The sequence below is a fragment of the Hypomesus nipponensis genome, chromosome 23, assembly GCF_054491055.1.
Source record: "Hypomesus nipponensis isolate SF chromosome 23, ASM5449105v1, whole genome shotgun sequence".
NCBI classification, from domain to species: domain Eukaryota; kingdom Metazoa; phylum Chordata; class Actinopteri; order Osmeriformes; family Osmeridae; genus Hypomesus; species Hypomesus nipponensis.
The window spans coordinates 18,460,386-18,470,977 of NC_140383.1; the positions used below are offsets into that span (position 1 = coordinate 18,460,386).

General features: G+C 39.7%; 1 protein-coding gene across 6 annotated transcripts; it reads right to left on the bottom strand.

The window, feature by feature from the left end:
* Positions 1 to 5,300: 5,300 nt before the first annotated feature.
* On the bottom strand, positions 5,301 to 9,176 carry LOC146234470 (uncharacterized). 6 transcript variants are annotated; one of them, XM_084688392.1, is made up of 12 exons: positions 9,037 to 9,176; positions 8,661 to 8,807; positions 8,412 to 8,505; positions 7,984 to 8,110; positions 7,672 to 7,883; positions 7,316 to 7,433; positions 7,140 to 7,231; positions 6,853 to 6,970; positions 6,643 to 6,747; positions 6,349 to 6,534; positions 6,083 to 6,262; positions 5,301 to 5,952 (listed from the first exon to the last, which is right to left on the bottom strand). In XM_084688392.1, exons 2-12 carry the CDS (start codon positions 8,717 to 8,719, stop codon positions 5,714 to 5,716), a joined length of 1,530 nt encoding a protein of 509 aa, XP_084544518.1. In that variant the 5' UTR covers positions 8,720 to 8,807; positions 9,037 to 9,176; the 3' UTR covers positions 5,301 to 5,713. The 6 variants fall into 6 exon arrangements, with proteins under 6 accessions (XP_084544518.1, XP_084544517.1, XP_084544519.1 ...); XM_084688391.1 differs by having other exon boundaries at positions 8,661 to 8,837; XM_084688393.1 differs by having other exon boundaries at positions 8,661 to 8,772; positions 9,037 to 9,164.
* Between the last annotated feature and the right edge of the window lie 1,416 nt (positions 9,177 to 10,592).

Genomic DNA, 10,592 nt, shown 5'->3' on the forward strand with positions numbered 1-10,592 from the left:
ACTAATAGAATATTGTTGATGAGTAAATATTCCCTGATTAGACCCTGTTTCTGTTTAATTAACCTCATTTGTGGGGCTGTTATAGTTAGATTCAAGCTGGGAGCAGAGAACATATTGCTTCCCTCTACATTTACTTATTTTTCTTTATCTCTCAGACCACAATAGCCTTCTTGCCACAGCTGGTGAAGAAACAAGAGAAGAAACACCAGAAGCAACATCCCCTGCCTCCACTCAGGATCAAACCTTCACCCTTAACCTTGTCCCGGTCCCCCACCCACCTCCTATGACTTCCTCTCTCTCTTTATCTACTCTTCCTACTCCCTCTCTCTCTTCATCTACTCTTCCTACTCCCTCTCCCTCTTCATCTACTCTTCCTACTCCCTCTCTCTCTTCATCTACTCTTCCTACTCCCTCTCTCTCTTCATCTACTCTTCCTACTCCCTCTCTATCTTCATCTACTCTTCCTACTCCCTCTCTCTCTTCATCTACTCTTCCTACTCCCTCTCTCTCTTCATCTACTCTTCCTACTCCCTCTCTCTCTTCCCTCCCACTCTTTCTGTTCTCCTGCTCTTCCCTCCCATTCTTTCTCCGCACCTCCTTTCCCCAGTCCCTCGCTCTCTTTACCTCCTTCACCAACCCTCTCTCTATGTTACCCACTTTCTACTTCTTCCCACATCTCGTCTCCTCAAGGAAAAAGAAAAATAATTTAAGGTAAAGGTTGTCTTATCTAAGGGTCATATTCTTATGCATCATGAATAATCTTTTCTTGTAATGACCCCCAAAAATTCAGGCAAATCATCTTATTTGTTATTCCTCTGTTCATATATTTTCAGGCTGCAATTTCCTGTTTAAAAAGAGGGACGTTCAAAGCAGGTAAGCTCAGATGCATGCAATTGTGTTTCATTTAAATTATTTTTAGTGGGGGTTTAATTATAATTAAAGCTTTTTTGAGTTAGCTTGTGCATGAATCCATCTTGCCAGGCTTCAAGTTACATTTACATTACATTTAGTCATTTAGCAGACACTCTTATCCAGAGCAATTTACAGCAAGTACAGGGATGTTCCCCCCGAGGCAAGTAGGGTGAGGTGTCTTGCCCAAGGACACAACATAATTTTGCACAGCCAGGTGTCAAACCGGCAACCTTCTGATTAATAGCCTGATTCCCTAACCGCTCAGCCATCTGACCATAGGCCGTCTGAAGTAATGCACTTGTGGCCAAACGAATTATCATCCTACAGAGGAACTCCTGGCAGCTACAGGCCTTAGATTTAGAGTGATAGATAGGGGTGGGCCATATGGCCAAAATCTTCTATCACGGTATGAGTAATTTTATATCACGGTTACGGTATATATCACGGTATAGTAATTGTTCTGTAAATTCAGTTAAGAAATTTTACCAGTGCCACTCGTGTGGTGGAAAAAACGGTATTGCATGTACTACAAGACGTTACTGGCTATTATTTAAAGGCAACAACAGTACGAGCGTTCCGATTGGCGGATGCACAGTCATGCCATCCACATGGTGACGTACTCACAGCTCAGAGTTTTACTATCCATATCTAACTTCGGTGTCGGCGTATCAACCTTGTTAAAGCTCGGTCGATACGTTAAAGCCTCAGTTTGATATTTCCCGGCATGTCCTCACTCTCAATTAGTCAGTAGCTAGCCTTCACTAGTCATCCTAAATCAAGAATGCTAGCAACGCCACCAGTGTAATTTTACAACAATAATTTTACAGCACGAGACATACAACTTGAGCAACAAATCAAATTGGTTACCTGCAGAATGGGTCATCAAATATATAATTAATTAGCATCGGCATGAATGTGTACTCCACATCAAAAATTCCGTCAGACCAACGCAAATCTGCATCAAGGTCAAACGAAAATAGCAAATCAAATAAAAGTTAAACTACAATTCTAAATATTGCAGGAATACGATTTATGCAATGGCTTATATACAATACAACAACCAGACATTTAATTGACGTGAAATGCAAAAATATCACAAATTTGTAAAGACTTTAGATGCGAGCCCTTTTTGCCCAACCCAAAACATTTAAAAGTCAAAAAGTATACCGCGGTTGAAAGGGTATAGCCAAAACTCTCCCGGTTTCTGCCGTCGCATGGTATATACCGTCATACCGCCCGGCCCTAATAGACAGATACAATCCCTTGCAATTTTAGGGGTAAAAGTGCCTGCCCTTTTCCTAACAGTTTCCAAGGATGACTTCCCCAGGTGGTTCTGTGCAACAAACTATCTGATGTGTCAGGTTAACATTTAGGCCCATCGAACTCTAAGAGACTGTACTCTTATCTTTTGCCTATATTTCAAGTTCTTTCCTACATCTGAAATGTAGCCAACAGCATTTTTTATCACAAGCAACTTGTGAAAAGCCTATAGTTCCTGTTGTTAAAAGTTGAACATTTATCATTAAACATACATTACCTCTGTGGAGAAACTATCACCAATCAGTGATATCAGAGAAATCAGAGAAATTAACTTCTACTCTACTAAAGAACTGCAGTATCCAATAAGGATTCGTTATTCTTTGTGTTAATTATAGTCCTGTAACGGCCACAGATACCAGATTCATATTACTGTCCAAGCATTTGATTTGATTACTATTAGGATTTGAATTTTATTTAAGCCAATACGACAAAATGTGCTTCTCCAAACCCGTACTTATACAGTGTTAAAGGTCCCATGATATGAAAACTTCACTTTAGGAGGTTATTTAACATTAATATGAGTTCCCCTACCCTACCTATGGTCTACACATTCAGAATAATCCATGCCTTAATAAAGGTGATGGCATGAAGGTAGGCTATATGAATTATACATTATATATTCTATTTTTTTGCATGTTGACACGTGGTAAGACTTATACAAGTTTTTAAAGTAATTGAATAGGTCATTAAATAATGTGGGCTACACTTAACTAAAATGATAACCATAGCGAACTCACGTGGACTACAAATATGGCGCATATTAGCGTTAAAACATATTAGCAGGGTTGTGGGAAATGTAGTTCTTTTTTACTTTCAATTTAAAAACTAATTTTTTGAGAAGATCTTTGTCCTCAGTTACATTTAAATCACTTAATATGACAAATATACATTCATTGGTCTTTTATGAAAGACAAAATGTATCAGTACTCGAAAAGTCAACATTTAAATATCTTTATATGTAAACTTTACTTAACATTATTTGACATCATAATCTTCGAACATGGTTCCAGTATGATGTGAAGAGCGTCAATATTGGTGTCAATACAAAATCCCAGGATGATCCTAGCTTCAGATAGGAAAGAAAATTGAATTGAATTTTAGAAAAAATTACCTTTTCTAGGTGGCGCTGTTGATCCCCTGTAGGGGCTAGGGTTATGAAACTAAAAGACACAGTTTATTTAACCCCAGTCATTCACTGTACCAAGCCAGGACTATGTGCCATGAAAGGAACCCTAATTACCATACTATATATAGGGCTTTAAGGTGACCCCTGGCAAGGGTTCAAAGGTCAATATATCAGATAAGGGTTTACAGGAATGTGTCAAATTTACATAAATGAACCCGCAAGCTAAGACCTTTCCGAAAATGGGTTTGACGTTGTTGTACGACAGTCTTATTAAAATCCAAATATGCCATTGCAGTGAGGTATCTTTACAAGTTTAGATTCCAAGACCATTCATAATCTAAATAGACGACATCAGTGGTCAAAGTCAAATTATGTTTTGGTGGCACATAGTCCTGGTTTAGCACAAACAGAACCAGGGTACAGAACCACTTGTGCATTTGTTTATCCCCAAACTTAAATGATGATTAGTTGCTCTGCATAAGACATGGTCTGAACAGACAGCGCTAGGGTTAGGGGTTTGATGTCCTTGGTGGTACATGTTCGTGGCTTGCCCTGTCAAATATTTTGGACTAGTAAATACTTTTTTTCACATGGCTTTACCTCTAAGCCAGATAGAGGCTCAACAGCGCCATCTTGAAATGTTCATTTTCAAAATCTAAAATGTGTCTTGTACTCCAATGTATGCTGCTACCGGGCTGAAAATTTCCATGTTGCTCCATTGAGACATTCCATGCAGTGTGACAAAAACATTCAAAACTCAAAATTAATATAAAATAAAAGTATGAGAAAAAGACATTCCAAAGATTACTTTTGTAGTGCTGATTATATATAATGCGTATTGATCTATAATGCATATACATTTTACATTTCTGATCAATCTAATATAAAATTGGAGATGATATTGGTGTAAAACACAAATTACTAAAAGAACTACAAACGTATTCCATTAAACACTGCATCGAGATGTTGACGCCATATTTGTAGTTCAACTAGGCCTACAAGTTTACATGTTTAGGGTTTGAAAACAGAACATCTTAACAATTGATATATCACATACAAAGTATGTATGAATAGATTATAATATACTGGAGGTGTTGAAGAGGTAATCAATATTAGCATTAAATGCCCTAGTTGGCAATGGAGTAGTATTTTAAATGAGATGACGCATCGAGGGATTAGCCTTGACTTTAGGTGTAATCGAATTCATGTAGCGCCGGCAGCACCGACAGCCGGCCTCGCTGACTTGAAGGAGTGAATGCCATTGGCTGGTCCGCGCCGCTGGCCCTGCATGAAGTCGAACACACCTTTTGTGTAGGCTAGGGCTACTGAAATCATGGTGTATGGCAAGATTTGTTGGTAGCTATATTTAGCCTTTTTGGTTTGTCATCATGTGTAATTTCGCATAATTAGAAACCATCCGATTACTTCCTTTTACGATTGTTTGGAATCTCGTTGGTTTTAAAGAACTACAGTTAGCTATCAGTAGCTTTCAGCTAACTCAGGGTTCCGTTGGGAGGATCCCTATTTGCGTGGTTTATACGCCAAATATTCCCACTCATTTCAGCAGAAAATGCGTCTATAGGGACGTTCGACTTCATGCAGCGCCGGCGGCGTCGACAGCCGGCTGCCTTGAATCTGAGAATACCATTGGCTGCGTCAAGACGCCGGCGCTGCATGAAGTCGAACGCACCTTATATTACACACAGAACTTCAACCTCATCCAGACTCAGATTTTCACTAATGGTCACTAATCAATATTAAATATTGAGATGATAGTTGTCTCGAGTTATACAGAGTTAAATCAGAATTTTTCAAAATCAATCTGGATAATTGAAATATATGATGAATAAATATATGATGAATAATAAATGAATAATTTATCCCCATCATTTCCCAATTGCCCAATCTGCCAGCCAACATAAATTGAGTCCAACTACGCAAGTCAATGTATGTAAAAAATCATACGAAAGTTTATTGAACAGAAAAACAAGACTGAGTTAGTGAAAATAAACCAAAACCTGGTAGCCGCTGGCCCTCCCCGCAATGGGAAGGCGGAGCCAGCGCGCTCCCTTACCTAACAGTGAATCTAAAACAAAAACCCGAAAACGTTAGCTTGGTCACCAACTCACCCATGTTGTAAATTAAGTGTTATGTTCTACCACTCATTTACAAATAATGCTCTGTGCTCTGCTGCAGTCATGCTCTGGAGGCAGCCTCTGTTGCAATTGACTCGCCTGGGCCATTACAGGTAGAGATCAAAAGGGAGAGAACACACAGTATACATCACAGTATATCAAGTTAGGTCTCAGGCGATTACAGCTGTGACTGAGTGATTCAGATCCAAGTGACTTGAATTCAATTCTCTGCATCCTCCTCCTCATCACTATCATCATCATCCGAGCTGTTGCCACGTTGCCAGTCCATGTCTTCTTCCATTTCCCTGTCCTCCTCTTCCACCAGCCTGTTACTTGGTTTGAGAGTGCATCTGTAGGTGCCTGCTATGGTCTGCTGTTGGAGTCTCAGGTCTTGCAGTCTTCTTTTTAGTGCACTGATGAGGCCCTTGGACCCCTCCTCGGTTAATCCATTTGGCAAGCCTGGAAATGTTGTTAATTTATGTTGAAATTAATTTACCGAAGACTATACTAGCAGGATTGGTTTCCACTTAAATAGTTTGACCTATAAATTTGGAAGTGCATGTAGCCAGATCATTTGATTTACACTTACTTCCTGTCTGTGTGCTCACTAAAACAGTGCCCATCAGTGTCTGGACCTTTGCCACTGAGTCCTTGAGGTACTGGCAGTGCTGCAGCATCTCCTTCACAAGGATCTGCTTTTCCTCTTTTAGTCGTGAGGCAAGCATTACGTGGTCAAAGAGCTTCTTCTTTGTGAGGATGTCCACACCGTCTGTCAAGGAATAAAAGCATTTGACATTAATAAACTAATTTGATGACATTTTATATGCATACTTAAGTTAAATCTTGATGCAACACCTGTGTTATGTTCCTGCCAAGGCCAGATAATGCTCTCTGCAGCTTTGTTAGAGAGTTTCTGCACAACTAACTCTGTGTCCACAAGGTCACCATCAGGCTGTTGGTTGTATCTCTGGATGTCTTCCAGCAACCGTTTCTTTTCCTGGGCTATCTTTTGAGTTATTTTCTGTCGCCTTTTGTTGCGATCTGCAAATACAGTAAAAACAATAGTACGTAAAAAGAGCTGCCATGGTAATGAAGATATCAGTATAGCCTAAGATTTATCTGCATTAGTTATGTTAACACTATACATACCATTCAATCTGTAAAGGTAGTGCTTTTTCTGACAAATGCTCACAAAGAGTGCTTCAATTGTGATCTGCAAACTTTGAGCATCAACAGGACCAGGTGCTGCGCTTCCTTGATTAAAGATAAAATAAATACACTTTTAACATTTAAGCTACAGATATGCAGATATTACAACCAAGTGACTGAGAGTATTTATGAATTAAGTATTTTTCTTACTGCTACTGGCCCACTGCTTGACATCAACAACCCATTGTTTCAGCATGTCATCACAGCAATGCAACTGCTCCTGCATTGTCTTCAGGCTCTCAGCTACATCCACAGTCTTCTCTACTGTCTGAAAACAGCAATACAGAAGGTCTTTTAAAGTACCAGAGGTCCTGTACCACTACAATGTCTACTAGGGGGTACTATAACAACGTAATGCATTTTGGGTATAATAAGTAAAAGTTACGCTTATATGTAACTGCTTTAAAAAGTTAATCATCTTCAGTATGTGAACATACCTTCCTGAATCTGGAAGACAAGGCTATATGGAGGCCATTTTCTTTCTGTTCATTCCACCCCATAGCATGGACAGTCAGCATGTCAGTTCTTACTGTGAAGAACAAAACAAAATCACAATACAATTTTGTAAAACATGTACATTTGCAGGCTGGCAGGGGGAAATAAGCTTACAAACCTGACTTGGCCATGTACTTGGTGGTAAGGGCACATCTGGAGAGAAAACTATTCACTTGCTCTACTTCTTCACCGAGAGTGGTGCCGGCGCCCACCTGGTTCCTTGCAGTCCACAGAATCTACAGGAAGAAGATAATGTGTAAAGCGCTGTGGCCACACGCTATTGAAGCATATCCTGAGATTACCAACTTTAGAGGGCAGCACTTAGGGGCTACAGAAAAACTTTAAACACACTCCTAGGTTGTTGTATGGGTCAGTCCAGACCACTGTGGTATGGCTATTGTAATTTAGTATGGCATTTTACACTCAGTTTGCCACATACTCTAAAATGTACGGTCAAGTAGCTAAAAGCATCACCTCGCATTTTGTATTGTGGGCTTTGGCATGCATCACAGACAAGCAATGCTTCATTTCCTGAAGGGGTTGAAGATGCGTCAGGGCCTCTGACACTTTTGTCAAGTATGGCACATATCGGCAGGTCACATCCATGGCCAAAAATGTAGCACTCTGGAACTCTTTTTGGAGAAACATTGGATATGCAAAGATTTCTCCTCTATACATATTCAGACCTTTAAAAAAAGCACAATGCACATGAAAGAGGCTTTAGATCATAATATAAATATATATTATTTTATTTTTTTACTATTACTTAATCAGACCCATACCAACCTTTGAGAAGAAATCCATGTCTACACACAGCAATTTCCACACCTTCTTCATCCAACTTGTTGGCCCGCTTTGAAGTCTCTCTTGCTGCATTCCATTGGGTGTCACCACACATCGCTTTTCCTGCGGTCTAGCAAAGTAAATCATTTGAACATGACAATAGTTAATTCAAGTACACTAGATTGCAGGACTGTTCACGCAAACACACAAACTTTAACTGTCAAGATTTTGTCATTGCCTGACCTATCTTACATTTGAAGGATAAAGCAATATGCTATATGAATGTACTGTGCCCCCTGGATAAGAATCTAGTGCTGTATCCCCACCTGATCATAGACTCCCTTCTCCAAAGGCAATTGTGTTTTCTACTTTAACTTTAATTAGAACAAAATAATCCCAATAAATGTTGTTCAGAATAATGTAAAACGTACACTCTTGACAGTTCCCCGGACCTCCTCAACAAAACTGGACACCTCAGAGTCTCGGGCTAAAAATACTCCATCGAAGAACCCTGGCTCTTCACTCCTTTAAGACAATGTATTATGGACTACCTTTGTAATACAACCTTTTATTTATGTAGCACTTATCAAAAAAAACATTGACATTAACAGTGTCATTAACAGCTGGACATACTGTATATTAACTACATTGGCTGTTCATAATGTGTGCACAGAACTCACTGGTTTGTTTTCTGGAACCTGTACAACTTTCTGTTGCCATCCACAGAAACAGCCACCATTTCAGGGCTACAGGCTGGACAGACCAATGGCTCCTTTCCAAGAAGTTGGTTCTCTTCATAGTTGCAGTACACAAATTGCAGAACTTATCTGAAATGCATCTGCATTCACTTTGCCAGTCTAAAGAAAATAATATAATACAGCTTTCAAAAACGATAAACTACATCTTTGCCTTTGTATGTTTTGTGTTTTGTATGCAACTTTTTAAATCCATAAGGATGCAAATGACTATTTTGTGTGGTAAGGTCTTCAGTCTATAATCTGAAATATGTACTACCTACTACAGCCACTTGTGGACCTTGAACTGCTTTTTACTTACTCTTCCATATTGCTTTGTTCTCTGGTCCAACATTGCTGTAAAGGCTTGTCTGGACATTCCTGGAGCTGCTGTCTTCATAGCCTCAAAGGAATGGAAGAGATCTTGGTGGAACAGTGTCTGTGCCTGCATGGTAGCGGGCCAGTAACCACTCTTTACAAAGTCACTGACTTCTGGAGCCCATTTCTGGTTGCAATGTTTGCATGTTAGCACCGGAACGTGAAGATCATAACGGCCTGAGAGCACATGAAAGGCAAAACAATAACATTAAACCAAAGTGACGTGTTAGTAATATAAAAAATAAAAAAAATCAACAGTTTGACAAGATCCTACCATTTATGCAAACCAGTCTGATGGATCTACCAACAGAGACTGCTGCATCAGCGGTGTCACAGGAGCATATCCTTTGAGGTAGAGCTGTTGGCAGAAAACAATCTGCAAGGCAAAGAACCATAAGGTATACAATTAATAATGTTTGGGTTGTGAGTAATGACTTAAATAACACATTTCAATTTCAGATAAGAATGATCTGTTAAGAAAATTGACAATCAATTGTAAAAGAAACGCCAACCTTGTTCACAAATGCTGTATTTTCCAGTGTCACAGAGTGTCACAGACTCTGTTGGTGGGATGTATTTGAAAAATCCATCCATGATGGTTTGCCTGTTGTGTAGAGTGTGGTGTTTATGTACCGAGCCATCACACTCAGCACAAAACCACTCTGAGGGCATACATTCCCTACAACGGATGACAGCTTCTTTCACGTGACAGTGATTGCATGTCATCTGTACGATGTTCTCAGCAGAAAGTAAATTGTCAAGGTTCTGTGGCCTCGCCTGTTGCCAACATTGTTGGACCTCTTTCTGCCTTTGACTCCAACTGGACAATGGTGGCTGCTGAACAAAATCTTGCGATTCCATGTTCTATGAGTCCTATAGAAGGTTCTCAAGCTGCCGCATATTCAAATCTTCAAAAGGGAGGAGAAAAAATAATAATATCGTAACTCCAACATCGCCACAACACACTGTTGAAATACAGCATTTGGAACAAAAGATTATTCACCATGGTCTAGGTGTTGGCCATGGTCTAATGGCGGTGAAGAAGAAACATGTCTTCCTTCGTCTGGTCTTTGTGATGTTGACTGCTTTCTAAAGGCTCGTGGGCGCTGGTGAACAATGTCCCCATTGTGGTCCCTCTTCTTCCAATGAACAGGCTTTGGTGATGCGGTCCTAGTTTTCTGTCTGTTCTTCTCTGTCTAGAATTACAACTTGGTTTAAGAAAGGTTTACCAATATGGGAAATGCCTTCGGACTACTGACAGAAAAAGCAGTTAAAGTAGTGTAACCCTTCTGATTCATGTCTTTTAAATACGCCTCCATGTATCTTATATGAACTGGTAAGAAGGAATACTGTTAACTATAGACAAAACAGAAGCTGCTTTACCTCTTCTGTCTTGAGATGTTCAAGAAATGTATCTACACTCTTGAGCTCATCCTCCAATTCCATCAACTGCAAATCACTCATCATTGAGTTGAAAGAGTAGACAGACAAATGGGCAGA